At 55.5% G+C, this 22,717-nt stretch overlaps 7 protein-coding genes across 7 annotated transcripts; 4 read left to right on the top strand and 3 right to left on the bottom strand.

The window, feature by feature from the left end:
* Positions 1-1,714: 1,714 nt before the first annotated feature.
* JN550_006723 (uncharacterized protein) lies at positions 1,715-5,554 on the top strand (the record flags this gene model as incomplete). The annotated part of the gene is made up of 6 exons (XM_049318493.1): positions 1,715-2,006; positions 2,076-2,430; positions 2,804-2,903; positions 3,017-3,139; positions 3,193-5,378; positions 5,431-5,554. The coding sequence occupies 6 exons, from the start codon at positions 1,715-1,717 to the stop codon at positions 5,552-5,554; spliced, it is 3,180 nt and encodes a 1,059-aa protein (XP_049171292.1).
* A 373-nt stretch (positions 5,555-5,927) lies between these two features.
* Positions 5,928-7,458, top strand: JN550_006722 (uncharacterized protein; the record flags this gene model as incomplete). Its single annotated transcript, XM_049318492.1, has 2 exons — positions 5,928-6,262; positions 6,609-7,458. 2 exons carry the CDS (start codon positions 5,928-5,930, stop codon positions 7,456-7,458), a joined length of 1,185 nt encoding a protein of 394 aa, XP_049171291.1.
* Positions 7,459-8,006: 548 nt separating this feature from the next.
* On the bottom strand, positions 8,007-9,742 carry JN550_006721 (actin; the record flags this gene model as incomplete). Its single annotated transcript, XM_049318491.1, has 6 exons — positions 8,007-8,237; positions 8,324-9,095; positions 9,186-9,216; positions 9,327-9,382; positions 9,552-9,582; positions 9,736-9,742. The coding sequence occupies 6 exons, from the start codon at positions 9,740-9,742 to the stop codon at positions 8,007-8,009; spliced, it is 1,128 nt and encodes a 375-aa protein (XP_049171290.1).
* Positions 9,743-12,312: 2,570 nt separating this feature from the next.
* Positions 12,313-13,029, top strand: JN550_006720 (uncharacterized protein; the record flags this gene model as incomplete). Its single annotated transcript, XM_049318490.1, has 1 exon — positions 12,313-13,029. The coding sequence occupies one exon, from the start codon at positions 12,313-12,315 to the stop codon at positions 13,027-13,029; it is 717 nt and encodes a 238-aa protein (XP_049171289.1).
* A 299-nt stretch (positions 13,030-13,328) lies between these two features.
* On the bottom strand, positions 13,329-14,487 carry JN550_006719 (uncharacterized protein; the record flags this gene model as incomplete). Its single annotated transcript, XM_049318489.1, has 3 exons — positions 13,329-13,439; positions 13,504-14,203; positions 14,264-14,487. The coding sequence occupies 3 exons, from the start codon at positions 14,485-14,487 to the stop codon at positions 13,329-13,331; spliced, it is 1,035 nt and encodes a 344-aa protein (XP_049171288.1).
* A 1,905-nt stretch (positions 14,488-16,392) lies between these two features.
* On the top strand, positions 16,393-19,020 carry JN550_006718 (uncharacterized protein; the record flags this gene model as incomplete). Its single annotated transcript, XM_049318488.1, has 2 exons — positions 16,393-17,764; positions 17,819-19,020. The coding sequence occupies 2 exons, from the start codon at positions 16,393-16,395 to the stop codon at positions 19,018-19,020; spliced, it is 2,574 nt and encodes an 857-aa protein (XP_049171287.1).
* Positions 19,021-19,732: 712 nt separating this feature from the next.
* On the bottom strand, positions 19,733-21,880 carry JN550_006717 (uncharacterized protein; the record flags this gene model as incomplete). The annotated part of the gene is made up of 6 exons (XM_049318487.1): positions 19,733-20,773; positions 20,824-20,904; positions 20,962-21,229; positions 21,279-21,314; positions 21,366-21,526; positions 21,653-21,880. The coding sequence occupies 6 exons, from the start codon at positions 21,878-21,880 to the stop codon at positions 19,733-19,735; spliced, it is 1,815 nt and encodes a 604-aa protein (XP_049171286.1).
* Between the last annotated feature and the right edge of the window lie 837 nt (positions 21,881-22,717).

Below are 22,717 nucleotides of genomic sequence, written 5' to 3'. Positions count from 1 at the left end.
GTCCTCTATTGTTGGACTGGCTGTGGACTTAGCTTGCCTGGGTAAAGAAAGTCGATTGATACAGCTTGCTAGGCCAGTGAGGCCACGTATCCATACCATAAGCCTTTCATGAACAACCTAATATGCGTAACCAGGTGGCCGGTGTTCGACCAACTGGAAAGAGAGCATCTGAGAGTTATCAGCTCAACACTGCTCGTCTTTTGTCTCACTTTTCTATGTACATCTCCTTTCTGGCCTTTACATACAGCAGTGGCAAGATCATGCCCAACTGGGCTTAATATGATGAAACAATATCATGAAACACATGGTTGACAACACAGTATAACCCATAGACTCAAGACGCCATCTGCTACACTGCGTGGCTCTGCCCACTGTCCGCTTGTTTGTTACCCCAAGTTGACCTGAGCACCTGGCTGTCACCAACAGCTATTGGTCGAGCACGAAGAAAGCCACCGCACAGTAGCATAACGCAATACAGAATTGTTGTTCAACAGTACTGGTTTAGTTACAGGTACTCGTACGGCAGGGCTATCAGCGTCGCCGCCTCAGAAGGAAGCAGGAAGCAGTTTGGCTCGAACGATCGATCTCTTCGGATCTAACCGAGTAGTGTAGCATGCAAGGGACAAGGCTGTCCAGTTATCATTATGGACGTCTGGTCTGACAATGCAATTGGATCTGGGAAATCAAGCCACATGAAACCTTGTCTAGGTATAGCTAGCCAGGGAAGCCTAAAGGGATAGTGAGCCTCATCTGGTCGATCACCGGTGCACGGTCTCGTTAGATCTAGCCTGCCATCGTGCGTTGTCTGCCTTCTACTCATGATTGCCGCGAACAAACAAACGCACCATACTCCACGTGCGCTGGCGTGTAGTTTGCTGTAGTTTCACATGCCTGTGCATGTATTGCCTGGTGTCCTGGGGCCAGAATTTTGGTGTTACCAAACGGCGTCCGCGTACTGACGGTCCAATTTTGGAGACAGGCAAGAATGTGGGCGTGTCAGATGACGCATGTCTCGTCTCGTATCCTACGAGCCCAACCCGAACTCTTCCATGGGTTTGCATTACGAGGCTATATTGTCGCGAAAGCCTGGTACTAACATACGGTCTGTTATGAGCAGAATCCGTCTACCGTGTGTCGAGGCTGGTCCCTCAAGCCTGGTGGCGCGGTAAAACCCAGAATACCGCCCTATCCTATAGAGGCTTGCCACAGGCTCTTCGAACAGTTTTCAAGGCTCGTACTCATTTCGACTGATATGACTTCTCTGTTATCTCTTTGCTCATCAGGACAGGATGAGGCAATGAGAAAGGCGGGAATGTGCCGTGGAAAACAAGGAGTAAACGATGCATCAGAATTCCCTAGCCATGAGCCTATCACCAGTTTAAAGGTCGTCTTCAAAAGCTGACATCGCTGTCATCAAGAAACCACGATGGTTGAATTGACAAAGCCCACGTTAAGTTGGCCACTAAAGCCAGGAACAGGTTCGGCGAAATGAGGAGGGGCTGTCGCTATCGCAACGAATATTAGATTATATGTTGCGCGCTATCTGGTTTCCACCAAAGATACCCACTAAACTGTTAATGAGCTACCCAGTTTAGCTCAGAGCCGCATGCTCCACCGACCCACCAACTAAAGCTCTTGGACTTCGTTCTGTTGCTATCCCAAGATTCGTGCTGTAGATGTAATCTACCTCTGCAGTTCAATCAGAACGAGTACAATGGGCATCATTCGAACGACACTGACGGCTGGCATTTGGGGCGTCACCGGTGGCGTGGCCAGCCTCGGCGCAGGAATGGCCTACCTCGCAGCCGGCACCACTTTGGTCCCCATGTCCAAGAGCGACCCCTGGTTCAAGACAAAGACGTACACCAAGTACAACCCGAAGGGCAACCCGGCACTGATTGACGACTGCATCAAACGTGTGCCTCTGAGCAAGATCCGACCTGATCTGCGGGACAACGAGGAGGCTTTGACTTTGGAGTTCTGCCGAGGAATCTGGGGCCGATGGGGTAAGGGGAACGAACTCTCTTTGATTACTGTTTCCTAATTCATGAGAGTGTGTTTCTAATTGTACGCAGGTTTCTGGCCGCAAACTAAGATGCAAGAGCGGTATGACGCTCCTCCAGGCTCTGAACATGATGCTTGGAAAACGTCAGAGCTGGCTGAGTCCAAGTTCGAGCAGGGCTTGAGGATGGTAAACCACTTTGAGGTTGTGGAGAATAAGGGCGATGAGATCACCGTCAGATGCGGTGGCTCCCCGATGAACCCTGGCCTGAGAAACTCGGACGGGCTGGTCTCGATCAGCGCGCGGATCGACCGTCAGAAGCAGGAAGCCATCTTCAGTCTCAAGTCGGCCTTGTTCAACAGTGCTGGCGCATTTGCGCCAGAGGCTGAGCACCCCATCCCGCCCAAGATCACGTTCCTTCATGGGTGGTATGTTAGAATACTGGTCCAAGCTGGTGTTGGGAAAGTCAAGGCATGATTAGTACTGTTCGGATCTCATTGTATAGTGCTCTGGACTCGATTCTGGTTTGTCCAAGAACGTGTTTCACTTATATAATCCAAGCGATCAATGGCTTTTGCCACACCACACACCTGTTCCTCGGAAACAAAATCATAATGAAACCAAATGTACAATCAACGCCTAACACATCGACATATTAGAAGCTCACGACACTAGAACTAGCCTAACCAGCTGCTGATGTCTACATTTCCACCGCAGATTTCTTCTAGGGAGACTGGTTTCATCTCCATAATGCAGCCAGGCGGAAAATATCTTTTGAATACACAAGAAAAAGCGTTTCAGGGGATTCCAGAAAGGTAGAGAGCTCGTTGAATTGTTGACCGGTGTCCAGCGCTGCCAGCTGCAGGAGCTCTCTGCCGGAGCGTCAGAAGCTGGTCAAGACGTGTGTTGGATTTTCGCAATTCAACGACCAATCACAATGCAGTGTTTCCTAGGTGACAAACCTTTCTCGATACTTACATCAATGATACCACATCCGACCTGGAAATGAATAAGGCCGAAATTGGCATCGAGTACCTCTCGGTGGGTGCCAACAGGCATACAGCGGTCGCAGACTGGAGTCAAGATGGTATCGTAGCCTTTGGCAGCGACTGCACTGTGGCTCTATGGCAGCCCAAGGTGAGTCAACGCCCGAATCTTGCAACAGCTCAATTACTCACGAGGCTGAACAGGATGCGGCCGTGAATGGCATCAGGACTCTGCTTAGGGGACACACAGACGTCGTGAAGGCGGTCAAGTTTCTGCCCAAAGCTGAGGGTGAGACTGAATCGATTCTCATCACAGGCGGGGATGACAAGTGCCTGAAAATATGGAAACTGGAGCCAAGCGGTTCTGCCTCATGCGTTCAGACCATCCAAGAGCACACAGCGTCGATTAACTGCATAGCAACTGCACATAGCAGACGCCGGGACACCTCGAGGGTTTTTGCAACGGGTGCAGCAGATGCATCCATCAAAATATGGCGATTGGAAGGTGGTGAAGCCACGCTGCTGCAGACAATCAAGCCAACGCCCAAGTTTTTCCCTCTCTGCATAGCTCTCAGCGATCTGAGCGCGGAGGGAGATGGGCTAGTCCTGGCAGCGGCTGGCACCCGGAATATTGTTCAAGTTTTTGTAGCTGCGTCCGCAGCCGAGCCTCAGTTTGAAGTACAGGCGACACTGGCGGGACATGATGAATGGGTTCGCTCGCTAGACTTTGCCTTTGAGAAAGCGAGTCCCACCAGCGATTTGATCCTCGCATCTGCCAGTCAAGACAAATACGTTCGTCTCTGGCGCTTCCACCGGGGCACAGAGCTCCCAGCAGCCGCTGCTGAGGGCAACGACCCGACGATGGGCGCTTTTCTGCCCGGGAAGTCTCCATCGAACAAGGCGCACCGATTGAAGTCCGGAGACATGGATTTCTCCATCACATTCGAGGCCTTGCTGCTCGGCCACGATGACTGGATATACAGCGCCAAGTGGTTCTCGAATGAAAACGGAACACTGCAGCTCCTCTCAACCTCAGCTGATAACACGCTTGCGATTTGGGAGGCCGATCCATCATCGGGTATCTGGGTCACTACCGTTCGGCTTGGTGAGATTAGTCGAGAAAAGGGTGCTACGACAGCCACGGGAAGCACAGGTGGCTTCTGGACGGGCCTGTGGTCGCCAGACGGCAAGTCAGTCGTGACCCTCGGCCGAACGGGGAGCTGGCGTCGCTGGGAGTACAACAGGGACAACGATCAATGGCTTCCCAACATCGGTGTCAGCGGCCACACTCGATCTGTTACTGGTATCTCGTGGTCTAAGAACGGTGAATATCTCCTGTCAACCAGCTTAGATCAAACAACGCGCTTGCATGCGAAGTGGACAGCAGGATCTAGTAATGGTTCGTGGCATGAGATTGCGAGGCCCCAAATTCACGGGTACGACATCAACTGCATCGATTCGATCGGGTCCTCTCAATTTGTTTCCGGGGCCGATGAGAAGCTGATGCGGGTCTTCAACGAGCCCAAAGCCGTTGCAAAACTACTGAACCGGCTTTGCGGCATTGAGGACTCACAGATCGAGAACTTGCCAGATGCCGCCAACATGCCGGTGCTGGGACTGTCGAATAAAGCCATCGAGGCTGTGGATGATGACCAAGAGGTCGAAGCAGCCAACCCGGAGGCCGACCGGGAAGCACTTGATCCTGGATCAACGGTCCGCAAGTCCGTCTTGGAGATTGACCACCCGCCTTTCGAAGACAGTCTGTCAAGGCATACCCTTTGGCCGGAGGCCGAAAAGCTGTACGGCCATGGCTACGAATTATCATGCCTGGCCACGAGCCACGATGGCACCATAGTCGCGAGTGCGTGTAAAGCCAGCTCGCTGAACCATGCTGTCATCCGACTGTTTGAGACGGAGCGGTGGACGGAGATCAGACCTCCCCTGGCGGCTCATACCCTGACGGCAACCCGCCTGCGATTCTCCCCAGATGATAGATATCTGCTCAGTGTTGGCAGAGACAGACAATGGGCTGTATTCCAACGAGATTCAGAAGACAGGTTCAAGTACCAGCCGCTACAGAGCAATCCCAAAGGCCACACGAGAATGATTCTCGATGCGGCATGGGCGCCAGCGTCCGATTCTATAGTTTTTGCGACCGCTGGACGAGACAAGCAGGTCAAGCTTTGGAAGAGGGGATCTGCAGACGAGACAATTTCTCTGGCAGCTTCCATCCCGGCCACACACCCGGTAACCGCCCTCGACTTCCTGCCGCGCAAGACTGAAGATGGCAAGTTTGTCCTTGCTACTGGGACAGAGGAAGGCAAGGTGACTATCCACACCGTCGACGTCGAGACCCTAAATGTCATCAGTAGCATTGACCTACAACATGAGTAAGTCCCTTGTGTGTCCGAGTTTGCTGTTCTGTTTCTGATAAAAATATAGGCTCAGCGTCGCCAAAGCCGTGCTACAACTGGCATGGAGACCGGACGCGGCAAGAAACGAGTTGGCGATTGCAGGCGAGGATTCCTCTCTTCGGGTGTATTCTTACTCCCCTTCTTCTACCTAGGCGTACGAGAGAATGAATATATCCGGATACCCGAACAATGAATATGACCCCGTCCGTGTATTTCGAGACTCACTTCTCCAAGCTGCTCGTCATGAAGGCGCTGTATTCATGCCTTCAAGTTTCGTCCTACCATTTGGCGTACTACTGGTTCCATGGCGCCTGGGATAAACTGATCTCGTGATGCCTCCCGCTCATGTGGCTTTGCCACACCATGTTGAAATCTCGTTGGACAGCGATTCCATGAACGGCCCGAAGTCATGATCAATGTGCCCCGGCTCCGAGTCCAATCTTGATATTTTGCACGCGGCCACCACCGCCGTTCCCACCGAGATAGAAGGCGGCGTGCCCTACCATCGCCCAGGCCAGGCGCGACATGAAGACGTTCGTAGCGAATACCACGAGGCAGCACAGTAGCAAAGACGTAGTATCTGGGGAAAACCGGGACAATGAGTCTACAAGGACTCAGAAATGGGAGGCCCGGCGTTGCGTCCGACGCTTCGGACGCCGTGGAGCGGATGGTTTCGTGGCACTCACAGATGGCTATCTTCTCGTTGGGCGTACACACATTGATGGCCAGTGTGACCTCGAACTGGTATTTCTTCAGGCGCAACTAACGGACGGTGGATTCGAGGCCGGCAGGCATCAGAACGCGGGCGTGGCCTCGGCGGGCCATTGTTTTCTTTTGTTCCGTGACTACTTCGTAGTACTGTAGGTTTAGAAATTCAGACTGACTGATGGGTAGAGAGGTACGCGGGTTACTTTTGTAAGACAGGGAGCTCTATAAAAGCTTGAGAATGTCGTACATAACGATCTATCGATAGTCTACTGACAACGGTATCCGTGCTTCGAAGGTGGACTTATAGGTCTCTGTTGTAAGTCAGGGTCCCAGGACATGGATGTGCATAAGAGCTTGGGGAGCTACGGGCCCACTCTCGAGGGACGTCATGTCTCAGGGTCCCCCGGTCCAAAGCTCCCTCGTCTTCAAGCACCACCCTCGAAACAATTTTCTTGGGAGCAATTGACAACCGCGAAAGGCTGAGAACGATTCTTGCAGCTGTGCAAACGGCCACTGCACTACGGCCGTACCTGCCCAGGCTCCCGAGCAAGCACTGACAACTGCCTTAACCCCCCCAGACATCGCGGCCAGGGCGCGTCCCACCGAGCTCGCCACGCCATGGCAGCGGCCTCCCGATGAGCCTGTAGACGAGAGAAGCACAAAATACCTCAATACCATGCTACGCACCCTATGCCTGCGGCCCCGAGCCGCAGCGCTGCGTACCGCCTTCCCGGGCCCAGCTCGGCCGCCGATGCCCCCCCACGCGCCCTCCCCATCGTCCTCGACCAGCTGCTCCTTCTCCAGCACGCCGGCGCGGCGCAAGAAGGCGGCGCCGATGCCGCCGCGGCCGAAGCCGCCGCCCGAGGGCGAGATCGAGGAGTCGTTCCTCAAGGGGTCCGGGCCGGGCGGGCAGAAGATCAACAAGACCAACAGCGCGGTGCAGCTGAAGCACGGGCCGACGGGGCTGGTGGTCAAGTGCCAGGCGACGCGGTCGCGGACCGAGAACCGCAAGATCGCGCGCCAGCTGCTGGCCGACAAGCTGGACGACCTGGCGCGCGGGGGCGAGAGCCGCAGCGCCGTCGTCGGCGAGGCCAAGCGCAAGAAGCGTGCCAGCGCCGCCAAGAAGAAGAGGCGCAAGTACAGGAAGCTCGAGGGCGACGGTGCCGCTGCCGCTACTGCTGCTGGGGAAGAGGGAGAGGAGGGCGAGGAGGGGATCGACCTCGAGGTAGAGAGTGAAATCGAAGAGGAGGTACATGGTAGATCAGAAACGGCCGATGACTCGCACAGCAGACATATACTAGGCCAGCCAGCTAAAGAGAAGGCCCCAACACCCGGCGACGGAGGCTGAAAAGCGCTATCACTCCGTATCCAGCTTGTGACGTTGGAACACATGGTGTGGATGGGCTGGTCAGTGGCAGATGCAGCTGGCTCCTCCACCTGATCTTACAGCCAGAACAGACATGTGAAAACCGCGCGTTTTTGCACAATTGACCACTTGTGTATATCTCACGAGATAAGACATGGATAGAACGTTTATAATCACAACACTGCACTCAAAATGGGACACCGAAAGATGGGAAAAAGTCAAGAAGTATATGATCGATCACCCTCAAAAGTGTAATTGTCTACTCCATTCCGTGCATGAGAAGCCTCCTGGAAAAAAGGCACTTCATATTCTCCTTTCCCTCAAGGGCCTGCGCAAATACAGACCCCAATCGCTCGACCATTACCAGAACTTTTCGTAGATATGAGACTCGTCTTTCTAAGGAGCATTCCCGCATCGGCACGAGGAGCCCTGATTCCTCGGGGACCATCGCCACCTGCTCGGCATTGTCGTGAGCTCGTGAAAAGTGTGCGGGGTGCACCCTGCTGCTGAGCACTGCCTTTAGCAGGCGCTTAGAAGCACTTGCGGTGGACAATGGAGGGGCCGCTCTCGTCGTACTCCTGCTTCGAGATCCACATCTGCTGGAAGGTCGACAGGGAGGCGAGAATGGAACCACCGATCCAGACGGAGTACTTTCGCTCGGGGGGAGCGATGATCTTGACCTTCATGGAGGACGGGGCCAAGGCAGTGATCTCCTTCTGCATACGGTCCGAGAGACCGGGGTACATGGTGGTACCACCAGACTATAGTGGGGTTCTGTTAGCCAACACACACAAGAAAGCTCCTCTGGCCTGGGGACCAGGGCTGATCTGTTGACAGTATGACATACCATGACAATGTTGCCGTACAGATCCTTTCGGACATCGACATCGCACTTCATGACCGAGTTGTAGGTGGTGATGTGGATACCACCGCTCTCCAGACCCAGGACGGAGGGCTGGAACAGAGCCTCGGGAGCACGGAAACGCTCGTTGCCGATGGTGATGACCTGACCGTCGGGAAGCTCGTACGACTTCTCCAAGCTGGAGCTCTGGGCGGCAGTCTGGATCTCCTGCTCGAAGTCGAGGGCGACGTAGCAGAGCTTCTCCTTGATGTCACGAACGATTTCACGCTCGGCAGTGGTGGAGAAGGAGTAACCACGCTCGGCCAGGATCTTCATGAGGTAGTCAGTCAGGTCACGGCCAGCCATGTCGACACGGGCAATGGCGTGGGGCAGGGCGAAACCCTCGTAGATGGGGACAACGTGGGTGACACCATCACCGGAGTCGAGGACGATACCGGTGGTACGACCAGAGGCGTACAGGGACAGGACGGCCTGGATGGAGACGTAGAAGGCGGGGGCGTTGAAGGTCTCGAAGACGATCTGGGTCATCTTCTCTCGGTTGGACTTGGGGTTGATGGGGGCCTCGGTGAGCAGGACGGGGTGCTCCTCGGGGGCCACACGCAACTCGTTGTAGAAGGTGTGGTGCCAGATCTTCTCCATGTCATCCCAGTTGGTGACGACACCGTGCTCGATGGGGTAGCGCAGCGTCAGGATACCACGCTTGGACTGTGCCTCATCACCGACGTACGAGTCCTTCTGACCCATACCAATCATGATACTGCCACGAGTGTTAGGAGTGGGGTCTGCAGCATTTGGGCGCAGACGAGATCGGGCTCGATCAGGGAGCTGAGGGGGAACTGGCACTCACCCATGGTGACGGGGACGACCGACAATGGAGGCTGTTACAGCGGGTCAGTGTGTTGCTCATCGCGAAAGTGCCCTCGAGGCCTCATGGCATTTGCATGCTGTGAGGCGGGGTGTGGCACGGGGGCGCTAGGGTCAGACTTACGGAAAACAGCTCGGGGAGCATCATCACCGGCGAAACCGGCCTTGCACATACCCGAACTAGAATCATGTCAGTTCAAGAACAATTCACAATGATGGTTTTGTTTGCGTGTGTCTGCGGCGAATGCTGATGGCGGTGCGCACGGCAGCGATGTCCAGCCCGATCACCTCGGGTGACATGGATCTCAGGATGTCGGTGAGGGGGTGGGTTAGGATTTGTGATTCTTACCCATTGTCGATAACGAGGGCAGCAACCTCCTCTGCGATGAGAAAAAAACAAAAGTCAGCCAAGGTTCGACGACGGGGACGACGACGACGGGGGCAGAGAATCTCGGGATATCCTCTTGCGAAAGGGGGTAGGCAGGTATTGGGCGTGGGCGGTCAGCAGGGGGGCGGGCAGAGAGCTGGCTTACCTTCCATTTTGGCGGATTAGGTAGTAGACGAAGAGTCAAGAAATAATGAGAAAACGCAGTGCGACGAAAAAGAAGCTCACGCGATGCCCGGATCGTGAGAGCTGTTGGGAGTGTGGTCTGGTGTTCGGGGGGGTGAGTCTCGGTGTCGGCGAATGGAGTAGCGGACAAGGAGAGGGAGGGAGGCTGGGAGGTTGACGTTAATAAAATGTGCTGTCACAATCGGAGTGCAGGTTGATGCGGTGGAGCGGGAGAAAAGGGAAAGGGTCAGGCCAGGACTCAGGCCAGCAATGGAAGCGGGCAAGCCAGGTCCAGTCCGGGCAACGGGCCCCCAGGTCGAGGCGAGGTGGTCGACGAGGACGAGGGCGGGCGGAGGGCGAAGGGCGGTCGGGTCCCAGCAGCACCACCCTGGACACTGGGCAAACGGGCAAACGGGCAGGCTTCCCCCCCTCAAAACTCCTGGAACTCAACCTACCCAAGTGCTCCCCCTCCCCCAAGTGCAAATTGTGGGTTCCTAATTCACAGAGGAGCGACCACTAGCAGGGCCAAGCCTGGGACGTCGGAATACCTTAAGGTCGACAGTGGACAGGGCGGCCCCCCATCTGGTGCAATCCCCCCCTAAAAAAAGCTGGAGGGAGGGGCTCTGCTCTCGCATCTGCTTGCCGCTTTTACCTGGGCAGCCTATTAACAGCGCAGAACGGCGACTCGCTACTGGCTGCTGGCTGCTGGCTGCTGGCTGGCATTCACCCCGTTCACTGCTCTTCACTTGCTTCATTTCTGGGCAGCGTCGACCCGACGACGGCAACGTCAGCATCGGCAACAGGCACCTCAAGAATGCTCATATTTCCGCCTGGTAGGCAATCAAATTACTCTGGCCTTTCGTCGCTCTTGGCCTTGCCGGAGCATTCGTAATCTTCGGGTCTCCAGACCTGCCATGTTCTAGGCTCCTCTATTCTTGCTCTCACTCACATTGACCAATTTATTGCGTTGCCTGGAATCGGGCCTGTTGGATATCCCATGCCGAGGCTACTGCTTGTCGCCGCCCATGCATCAGATCCAGCCATGCTCGTGGGTACGACAACCAGTATACTCGTGACTGTTTTCTTTTCTCGGTCCGGGGCGGCAAGGCTGAGAAGCCTTCTAGAATGATTCCCCCCATTCTTACCACCCAGCTCGCACCATAGTAATCCGCTCCAGCAAGGCTCAGCTCCAGCTCAGCTTGGGCTAAGAACAGTTTCCATCTGCAACATCCAAACATGCCAAACCTGATTCGCTCATTGAGCAGGCTTTGTGCCCTAGGGCTAGCGAGTTGGACCAATGGCGTCGGTTCTCACGTGGCTTGGAGCTGTACGGTTACGTATGACATGCTCAGCGTGAGCTGCTGCATACACTGCCATACATAGCACAGTCGGCTTCGCCGCCAAGCGGGCATCGTAAAAGTCCGGGTCTGGAGGCGGGTGGGTTGCGTATGCAGGGGCAGTGCTTTTGGGAGGACCACTTCCTGCAAACCATTACATCCCGCCAGCCCGCATTCCTGGATGGGTTTGGACGGGAGCCTGCCGTTCGTGACTGCCTACTTGTACCCAGGCACTAGCTGGCCGTGGAACGGTTCCGAGGGTGAGGGCCGGCAATATCAGCAATGCTACTGTTACAGCCGTGGTCTGGAGAAGGAGCTTAACCACGTCGATAAGTGGGATGACGCGACAGGCAGGAACCGGCAGAAGGCAGATGGTTTCAGATGGCTTCCTCGGACCGGCAACCGACCAACAAACCACTCGACGGGCATCCCGATACGCCAGACTGAGGCGTGGTGAATCCTGTTCGAGATGGCATCGTTCATTGCATACAGATCTGGCTCTCCCGCAAAGTCGCCCCCAAAAGCGTCTAGTTCCTGGCGCCTGGCCAACTTGTTAAAGCGGCAACGAGGGGCAGTCTGGTGGGGCAGCTGCTTTTGCTGTCTGCGAGTAAGGGGATTTTGAGTTGAGCTGGCCCACGAGTAGTCAGGTGCGGGCAGCTATTCCATCCAGAGAATTGCCTTGAGTTTGGCTGTGGAAGATGAGACCAACTGACGAAAGACCATCTCAGCGTATTGGGATTCCCAGAATCACTGGCCGTTGTGCCTGTACGCTCGCCTCAACTTCTTGTGCTGCCAGTTCTCAACGGTTTTGCTGGCAGCTGATAAGCTCTCCATCATACCGTGCTAGTCCAGAAACGGCCTAGCGTGTATATTTTTGTGCGAAGCTTCGCGAAAGCACGAGTTACATCACACGCCTAGATGAGATATGTCTCAAAGTCATTGCATCTTCACGACGGTTTCGACTTCAGTTACTGAATTTCATGCTTTTTGACCAGTACAGCAATTCCACTATAAAAGACGATTGCGAGAAGTGTTTTCGTCTTTGGCCATATTGTGTAGCTTTCGCGATATAGATCTTTCGCCTATCCGACCTCTCAACCCAACTTCTCGACGCAGAACGCAGCCTCGACAGGTTTCAATTATTTATACGTACGGCAGCGCACGTTCAGGCGCTTACACACTACGACCAACAGAAGGCTAAGGGCAGACCGACCGAACACAACATGGCAGACAAGAAGCAGCTCAACGATCTCCTGAAGTGGAGCATCGAGAACAGCACCAAGGGCGAGGACAACACGACCGACACGCAGGTGCCGCTGCGCACGCCCAACGCCGATGCCATCAAGGCGCTGCTGGGCGGGCCGTCGGACGCCGACCTGATGGTGGCCGCCATGACCAACATCACGTCGCCCGACCCCGAGATCACGCGCGAGTCCAAGCTGACGGCCTTCGACAACCTCGAGCAGCTGATCGAGTCACTCGACAACGCCAACCTGCTGGCCAAGCTGGGCCTGTGGACGCCCCTCGTCGAGCTGCTGGGCCACGACGAAGCCGAGTTCCGCCTCATGGCCGCCTGGGTCGTTGGTACCGCCGTCCAGAACAACCCGCCCTGCCAGGAGCGCCTCGTCGCCCTCGGCGGCATCGAGAAGCTGGTCGCCATGGCCCTGGGCCGCCGTGTCGGCATGGAGAAGCGCGCCGGCGACGGCGACATCGTGACCGAGGACGGCAACGCCGGCGAGGTCGAGACCAAGGACGTCCGGAAGAAGGCCGTCTACGCCCTGAGCTCGGCCTGCAGGAATTACCAGCCCGCCATGGACGTGCTGTCGTCCGAGCTGGTAAAGCAAGCCGGCAAGCCCGAGGGCGAGAAAGTAGAGTCGACGGACATGGACGCCGTCGACACGGTGATTAACGAACTGAGAGAGAAGGTTGCAAGTGCATGAGAGTCACTGCCCATGACGCATATACGAAGGTTCTGAGAAGGAGAAAAAACGGTTGCATGGAAAACGGCGGCAATCATGATCTGGCATAAGCGGCGTTGGTGGAATGATTTGCTATAGATGACCAGGGAAGATGCAGGCTACAAGCCGCACAGGTTATCGTCTCAAACTAGAGTCAATGAATCTTGATACCCTGAATACAAAGCACGGTGTGACCATCTTATTGGTACATATATATTACACTCTATGCGGTCTCCTATGTGATACAATTGTCCATTTACATGCAGGTCGCAGCCCTCCGCCTAGTCTATCAACTTGCCATAGAAGGGTACGCCCATGGTCTGCAGGAGTAATCTTGCATGCCTGTCCGACTTGGCCGTAGTCTCGACAAACACTCGGCAACCAGGAATCATCTAATGAGAAATATCAGTACAAGCTTTTGCGCGCAGCAGCAAGCACTTCAGGGGTGGCACATACCTTGGCGGGATACTGGGCGTAGTTGGCCTCGACCTCGGGGAAGAACATCATCTGGCTGGCCTCGAAACCCCACGACAGATTGCCGGCGCCATCGCCGGTCGACCCCTTAACACCCGGCCACTCCTTGATCTTGGGGAAGACGAGGTTGATCATCTTGTCCAGGAACTCGTAGGCCTGGTTACCATAGATGGAGCACTTGACACCCGTCCTGTCGCCCTTGATGACGTGCCACTGCGCGACGCTGGACTTGTTCCTGGTCGTCTCGGGGCGCACGCCCGTGATGGACTGGAGCACGGCCTTGCCGACCGTGATGTAGTCCTGGTTCTTCTTGGCGGCGGGCATATAGGCGGCGACGTGGACGGCGCGGATCTCGGGGATGTTGTGGTAGTTGATGTTCTCCTCCAGGGGCAGCAGGACCTCGGCGCCTCGCGGGCCGCGCTTCGGGCGGTTCTTCATGTAGGGCGTCTCGTCGCCCCACGACCGGAGCCGTATGCGCTCGGGCTTGTCCGGCGTGCCGGGGATCTTGTGCTGGTAGGCCAGGGTGAGGATGTCGGAGGCAATGGTGGAGTGGAAGGTGTGCTTCAGGCGCGGGACGTTGAAGGGACCCGGGCTGAAGTTACGGGCGACCGGGTCTGACGACGGCGGAGGCTGCACGGGGTGCATTGGGCCTCTGTCGTACTTCGGGGGGTGGTAGCGGTATCTGCACGTCGTGTGTTAGTCGCGGTGCTGGTCTTATGATGGCGGCGGCTGCCGGGCTGACCTTGAATGCGGCAGCTCCTGCGGCCTTCGACTGGCGCGCTTCCTCGGATCCTGTATAGAAACCTGTCCCCTGTCTACAATCGGAGCTGCCAGGCCAGACTCTGGCTCGATATCGGGGATCGCAGGCGCAGCCTGTGTCGAGGCGCATCTCTGGAAAGGTTTCGCCTGCGAGGACGACTTGACGATGTGCCTCGCCGAGCGAGATACCTCGCGGAGGGAGGCCATGGTCCCGGAAGAAACGCGTCGGGGAGATGGGAGACAATGTGTCAACGTCGAATGCACCGTCCAATGGCCCGGGCCTTTCCGCTGAAGCTATCGCGAAATCGAGCTCCTGGAAATTTCCTGCATGTCGCTGGACGGAGCGTTAGAAATTCCGACTCGGTACAAACTACAAGGCTCAAACATGGCCTGTGCTCCCCCCCAGCCCAGCCCAGACGGAAGGAAAAAGGGAACGACTGGCGCTGGACATTAAGCCTAGGCCCTGGCCCACCCCTGGCTGCCCTCCACTTACACAGTACCACAGCAGCACCACCACGTACTTACACAGCACATACTCAGTATACGTACCAGAATCGGCTTGTTCCTATCTATTCCAGTACATAGAAGACAGGTTTGCCTGTACGGGTCACCGTTTTGCCTATTATGTTGCAGAATTGCAAACAGACTAAGAGGCAGGTCATCGTCATAATATTCGTCACCCTTCCCGCTTCCAGTACCTGTCTTGCCTGTGGCGCGTCCTCGACGTGATCGCCCAACTCGCTTAGCCCGCTGTGATACTTACTGTACCTACCTCGAGAGTGTCGCCTACACTAGGGTCGTACGTCGGAGATTGATACGTATGCTACCTCGTGAGCAGGCTCATTGCCGAGTTAGGCGGCAATTTACGTGGACCGACACAGTCTTTTTGGTCACATGTAAGGCTTCAGTCAAGCGGACAAGACAAACGGTTTGTGTAGGCATCTATCCTGGGTTACCAACTGCCTAGGTACCTAAGTTAGGTACTTACAGACTGGAGCCTTGATTGCCACAGGTAACTATGTGACCCGAGAATTGCACTGCTACCCCACGACTCGTCCCAAAGACTCGGTTCGAGCAACCATCAAGGGCATCTCATGCGCCAGGGAGGTGGTAAGACAGGCCATGTGGCAATTGGGATGGGATGGATCAGCCCGCAACTGGTGAAGATCTCGCGGTCGAGATGGTCCGAGAGGCCGCTCCACTTGCCGCCAATAGCCCTGCCGCCTGGGATGTCTCTTGGTGGTATGACGCTATTTTCCAATTTATCCAGTGAGCCCACAGCTGGTGGTGGTGGTGGTGGTGGAAGGGACCCTGGCCCCTAACTACCTACTAAGACTATTGATGTCCTTATGTCCGTCCCCGACAGAGCGGGACAGCTGTGCTCGGGGGGCCCTGATATTGAGGTTCCCGGTCTGCCGTTGTCCGACGGCGAGGAAGCTTGAAAGGCTCCTTGTCAGCTGTTGCAAAAACAGGAATGACATGTCTCGGTCAGCGTGATCGTATATAATCAGCGCTACGTTACTTGGGCGCAACAAAGACGCACGAGTCGGGCCTGGCTGAATTCTGCCCCGCCGAGGCTCGGTCACTGACTCTCTCAGCTGAGCTCACAGCGACAACTTAATCGCCGTACCAACAGCCCAGAACTGGTCATCTTGAACTTTATCTGTGGAACGCGGTTCGTGTTTGCTCCATTCTTGTTCTGGCAGACGAGTTGGGCGCTAGTACAAGAGGAAAACAGAAAATCTACTCGCCTTCCTTGCCTGTTGTCCAACGCGAAACGTCGCCTCGCTTGTCCCACCACTGGGCTTGGCTACCTACACAGTACCTCCTACCCTTCCACCGTCCGGGGTCTCGCCATTCGCCGCAAAAGCACCCATAAACACGTACAACGATCCTCCATCCCAGGCCGGTTCCATGACGGACGATGCGCATTTGCCATGACCACTCCCTTCGGCCGTAACAAGAGCTGGGTGCGACTGAGATTCACCTCCAGCCGCCATATGGGAATACCTTGACATTGAATCGACCGCCGAACCGCCGACCCCGCCATTCCACCGCCGTCTGCTGCAGACTGCCCTGCCCCTGCCCCGCCACGGGGTCGACACCACCACCATGAAGACAGGCAAGCTGCCAAAGCGCTTCTTGACCCGGCGAGACAAGGCCAGCCATCGTCGAGGTAAATCGGCAGATGCGGCGCACAAGGTGAGAGATCTCCCGGGCCACTACAGCCTACCTCCGGGTCTACACTGTATGGCCAGTGGAGCAGAGATGAGAGAGAGGCTGACAGCGCACCTCCCTGGACAGCACCGCTCCAACTTCTTCGCGCTGTTCAAGCCTGCCTCGAAACAAACCGACAAAGACGAAGAGAAAGACCAGGATGAACCTGCAAAGGTCCAGGAGGTCAGCAAGAGGCTGGCCGCCCTGGAGATTACCAATTTTGACGACGACAATGTCCTCTACGCCCTCCACTCCAAATTCGCCGCCGGCGATGTCGACAAGGCCGTCGAGCTCATGCTCTTACAGAAGAAGTCATTCGCGGGCAACGTCATTCCGTACAACCCCAATGTTGCCATGCTGGGCGCCGAGAACCGCGAGATGGTCACCTGCTATCTCGACGCTCTGCTGTTTGCCATGTTCGCCAAGCTCGAGGCGTTCGAATGCATGCTGAAGTCAGACCTGGATGAGCCTCAGAGAAGATTGGCTATGCTTCTGCGACTCTGGGTGAACCTTCTGCGGAGTGGAAAGCTCATTCAGACGGACATGACCGAGTTGATACAGGAAGCACTGGCTGAATGCGGCTGGTCTGATGCTCTGCGCCTGGAACAGCAGGATACATCCGAGGCTTTCGCCTTCATTACCGAGACGTTGCAGCTACCTCTGCTTTCGCTTCAGGTCGACCTGTTCCACCAGGGCAAGAACGACGAGGCGGACCACAAGGTTGTGTACGAGCGGTTGCTGAACCTTGCCGTCCCCCCGGACGCTGATGGCAAGGGTATCAAGCTCGAGGATTGCTTAGAGGAATATTTCAACTCTCAAGTTGACGTTCACCGAGATAGCTTCGACGACAGTAAAGGTAACAGGCGGGCTACTCTGACACCAACTCCCCGAAGTCCCAATGCTCCGGAAACGCCCTCCACCCCGAAAGGCACCATCAGACTCGTTTCTGATGACAGCGACGAGGGCCCTGCCTCTTCACCAAAACTGGGTGAGCACGACGAGCAGCACGGCAGTCCGCATATGATACCTCTCGAGAGGAGGTGGACTGAGAATCCAGCCTCTTCCCCGGCCGCATCTCCGTCCTCACATATTCCAATTAGACCACATCGCAGCCGGACGGAAAGTATAATACAACGAGTTGTGCTCGACGACAAAGGCAAGACATCAGAAGGCGCAGAGACCGCAGGCCTGTTTGAGAGAGCCAAGAGGAGAGTATCAGTGGTCAAGGCAATCACGATACCAGCTTGGCAATTCTTCCGACTAATCCGTATGTTTCGTCCTTCCATCCCTAAAACGCACATTGGCTGACATGATTCTGTAGCATGGCATTCGCCTGCAGACGAAGAACCCCAGAACGACCTCGAGGTGGCAAAACACTTCAGTCAGCGCCCAGTTGTTGGGATTTGTCTCAAACGATATATGGTGGATGAAAAGGGGGTGCCCAAAAGACAAAACACATATATCGACATCCCGGACAGCCTGAGGCTACCACAATTTATCGTGGATCAACGACATGTTGAAGAGAATGGGTTGAGCCAAGAGTACAAGCTGGTATTGCAATCTGTCGTCTGCCACCGTGGAGATTCGCTACACTCCGGGCACTACATCTCATTCTGCCGGGTGGCCCCAAAGCTACTTACGGATAACCGGCGATATGAGAATGACCCACCGCCTGATTACGAAGAAGCGCAATGGGTGAAGTTTGACGATCTAGCAACCGAGAATCGAATAGCTCCGGTGGATGACATCAAACAGTCACTCAAAGATGAGATGCCGTATCTTCTGTTCTATCAAATCGTACCCATCGTCGATGTAACGGCCAGTTCAACAGATGGAACTGAAGCCGAGCCACCTTCATATGACGATACTGCTCTGCAACTCAAGATATCGCAGGCCTCGGAACGGCCGGCCATATCAAGACAAGCTAGCAGCTATTTCGACAACTTGAGCACGCTTCCCTCGGCAACTACCAGCATCCGCTTTTCGTCAGACATAGAGCGGCCGTCCCGGCGGAGCTTTGCTGACGACGAGGGGTTTCTCAGCGTATCGCGCCGCGGCAGTGTGATTATCGACTCCGCGGGTCCGAGCCCAGGCGCCACACCCCTCGATGGGCCATCACCGGCCGCAACGCCTCTGGAAGAGACCACAGCCCACAGGCTCAGCAGGGCAGCTGCCAAGTTCCGCGGCAGCGGCAGCAAGAGCAGACCTCAGAGCCAGGCTGGTGAGGGACGCCTCAGCATCACAATGTCCCGGCTGAACGGCCTGATTCGAACCAGCAAAGAGCCATTGCGTGAACCATTGCGGGACTCCACGTTTCTCGACCCGGACGAGGAGTTTGAGATCGTCAGTACCAAGGAGGCGACCGAGAAAGACAGCGAGAAAGAGAAAGAGAAGGAGAAGGAGAAAGAGAACAGCCAGCACCACAAAAGAGGGCGGTCCAAGGCCCGCCTCGACAAGGGCAAGGGCAAGGAGAAGGCCGGGAGGGCCGGCGAAGTCCCAGATAGAGAGTGCGTGGTTCAGTGATGATAGAGACGACAGCTCGAATGGGGCGGTTTTACACTACAGGGTCACGGGAAGGATATTTCCAGTGCCAATGATTTGACAGCAAGATACCCGGATTGCATTGGCGGCCAGGATGTGGGCAGGGGAAAAAAAGAAAGGAAAAGGATCACTACTCAAAACTTCCATCAAGATTGCCGACCCTTTGGGGGGCAAGGGAATCAAAAAGCATATATAGCATGGCATAGCACGGGGATGGCCATTAGAATTGCACAACAAGAGAGGTTATTTTGCGCCCATCTTCGGAAGGGTCTACTTTGACATGAGGAACATGAGGGAAATCCCCCATCTTGTGTTAATTCGCGTGTGGAAATCACCTATCACGTACATGGTAGACTGGTAGCCCAATTGTCTAAGACAGGGATTCCCGAGCTCAGGGGTCGGGCGTGAGAGACAGAATCTCCATCCCATCTTCGACAGACATGGTGAGTTTCGCACGTAACAGGAGAGTTATAATGAGCAAGCAAGCAAACGATCGTGTTTCTATTGCATACCGTAAATCATTCAGTTGCTAAACCGGATACCAGTGCAGCCATATCCATGAGCCATCTGCGGTGCTCCCACTCATCCTCCGTATCGCACACAGGTCCCCCGTCTGCTTACTCCTCTCTATCACAACCACAAAATCAGGCGCGTCCTCCCATGCAGTGAATAAACAAGAGCCAATGGGACACGTCTAGTCGACGTCCGTAAGCTTGTCCTTAACGGCATCCTTGGCGGTGCTCACGATCCTCTCCGGCTTCCTCTCAACCTCGCCGATCGGCTCGGCAGGGCTCCCGAGGCCGCCGCCGGGCAGGGGTGCTGGGGTGTCGGAGCCGCTACCGGGCATGCTGGGGACGGGGATACGGATGTCCTCGGGACTGGAGACGACCATCTTGGGGTCAACACCGGGGATGTGGACGCGCTTGGCCTCGTTCTGGTACGCGGCGGGGATGATCTCGATGATCTCGTTGCGGGGGAACTTGAGGGCCGGGATGTCCATGGTGCTGCAGTGCATCAGGTAGGCATAGAGGACGCGCAGCACCGACTCGTGGGCAATAATCAGCAGGTCGTTCTGCTCGCGCTCCAGCTCGAGGATGATGGGCTCCAGTCGCACCGCCAGATCGTGGTACGACTCGGCCCGCGGGTATCGGTGGTGGTACGGGTCGAGCTCGTGCTTCTCGACCTCGTCCGGGTAGAGGCGGCGGATGGCGCGCTCCGACAGCTTCTCGCAGACGCCCGGGTTGATCTGCGACATCTGGCTGCGCTGGCGGACCTTGTACCCGCGCTTCGTGAAGGGTTCTGAGGATTGGATGGTGCGCAGGCGGGTGCTCGTCCACACCGTCAGGGGCTTCAGCGGCACCTCGGATCCGCTTTGGGCATTGAGATCTGCGCGCTCCTGCTCGCGATGCTTGATGAGCGTCTCGCACATGACCTCGGCGTACTCGGCGCCGCTTTCGGAAAGGGGGGCGTCTGCTTTGTACGAGTCCTCCTCGGTCGCAGTACCTGCCCGGGCAAAGAACGTGGTCCGAGACTTGATGTGGGTGTTGGTCAGGTAAAAGACGATGCGATGAGACAGGTAGTTGAAGGAGACATTGTTGTAGAAAAACTTTTGCCCAGCGTTGATCATCTTGATGTAGTTGAGCTCGTTTTCTGCCATTGTCTCGAAAGTAGGGATCTTTGCTTCAATCCGGCGAAGATACAGTTTTGCTGCCTCATCGGGGTCCATGCCATCGAACTTTGGTACATCAGCATGGCCATGCGCAGTGTTCTTCTGGAGGGACCTACATCTGGGGAGTTGATCTTGACATTGCGAGCATTCTCTCGTAGTAGTCTATCGTCATCGACGTAAGACTCGAGAAATAGTGTCTGGTTCGTCATTAGAACACAACAATCCATGGGAAATTTGGGTCATTGGTGACTGACCTGGACATCGTGCTTTGCAAACTCCTTCGCCAAAGACCTTCGTCCGCTCGCAGTTGGGTTGACTGCGTCATAAATGGCGACCTGGCCGTTTTCGTGGTTGAGCCAGGCGTAAATGTCTTCTCGGCATTTCTTCAGAATCTTCTGGCGCAACATGACGGAGGCTGGCGAGGCATTGGGGAAGAAATAATCCTCCGGGACATCTCCCGACTCGCCAACGGTGGCACGTCTATAGTCTCCCAAGTGAAAGATGCGTGTCTTGACACCCAACCTAGTAGAAGTGAGTCATGATGCATTTGTAAGAAGTCGGCTTTCCTTACCATTGTAGATAACGCGACATGGAAACACATATATGGCTATGCAACGTCAGAGACTGATTTGGTATGTATGGTACGATGGAAACTCACGTCTTGCCACGAGCAGGAAGTCCCACCATCACGATCGCAATACGACCCGAGTGGAAGAGTCTCCCCGACATAGTGCTGTACAGCTGGGCCGGAGCCCTGTCGCTACTTTCCTCCGTAACATCATGAATGCCATCAATGAAGGTACTGCTCTTCCGTCGGTACTAGAGGGAAGCCCAAATGTCAGCGAAGCCAGATCTTCACGACGATCACGGCGGAGGACCAGTGCCGGGTGCGCTGAAGGGCAGTCCAAGCTGACGGCGTGGGCTGATGTGGCAGGGGTGACGTACCCGTGGCGCGTTTGCAGCAAGTTCTGCGGTACTGCTCTCGTCAGTATCACTGTCCGGATGGCAAACATCTCCAAGATGGAGCTGGCGAAGCAGGCGCGAGGGGGTGGAAGTTCTGGAGCGTTGCAGGCCGGAGAGCCTCGAGTTGGAGTGATCCCTGGCTCGCGCTCCCGGGGAGTGATCCCGTCTGGGGAACAAAGGCACCGACATGGCTACAGGACCAGTCGACATGATGGACAGGTTGGACCGATGGCTGTTGGAGGGAGGGGAGCAAGAGTCCAGATGGGGAAGCCGGCCTTTGTCAGATGTGGGGGAACACAACGGATTTTGGGGTTGCAGCAAACAATGGAATAAGAGGATAAATAAAAATAAAATACTCACAGTAAGGTGTCCATGTTGAGAACTGGGATCGTAGCTTCTCGATTCCAACAAATCCCTATTCGTCCGAGCTACGAAGTCGCCAGGGCCCAATGTATTCCCAAGCGCTTTCCTGAACAGGAAATCCTATATGAACAGGGCTTGTGTGTCACGGCGGTGGCCAGTCTCCAGACTCGCGGATCCTAGCTACCTAGGCACTTCAGGTTTCTGAGTTTATGGCCCGTTTCAAACAATGCCGCTATTCAGAGTTAATAGCGATATGTTAGCGTCCGAGTAACGTGGAAGCCACGGCTGCAGGCCAGGTGAAAGAAATTCACGACCCGGGGATGGCCAGAAGCTGTCAGACTTCCAGATGAGGCAAGATGGTGGGTTTTCCTCGCTTTGCAGCTGTCTTCCAGATGTGCAGCTTGACCAAGACCAGTAAGGTGATGTCTATGACAACAGGAATACTTGGGATGTATCTTATCCCGTCCGACGTTGAAGAAAAGCTGGGGCTGCTAGGCCGAGCTCGAGCGTTGAAAAAGGCAAGTTGGTTTCAGCCACCAAACTGGTGCTTTGCGACCAGGGGCGCACTGAGAGCAATCTGTGCGACAGGCAGTTATGAGACTGAAAGTCTTCCGGGAACCAGGCGATCGTTGGAGAATCTCGTATAGTCACAGATGAGGATATCGTCACCTGAGTTGGGCGCGG

Source organism: Neoarthrinium moseri (assembly GCF_022829205.1).
Source record: "Neoarthrinium moseri strain CBS 164.80 chromosome Unknown scaffold24_Wmoseri_CBS_16480, whole genome shotgun sequence".
Lineage (NCBI taxonomy): Eukaryota > Fungi > Ascomycota > Sordariomycetes > Amphisphaeriales > Apiosporaceae > Neoarthrinium > Neoarthrinium moseri.
The sequence above is the reverse complement of the archived record's forward strand: the minus strand, read 5'-3'. Positions and strand labels throughout refer to the sequence as shown.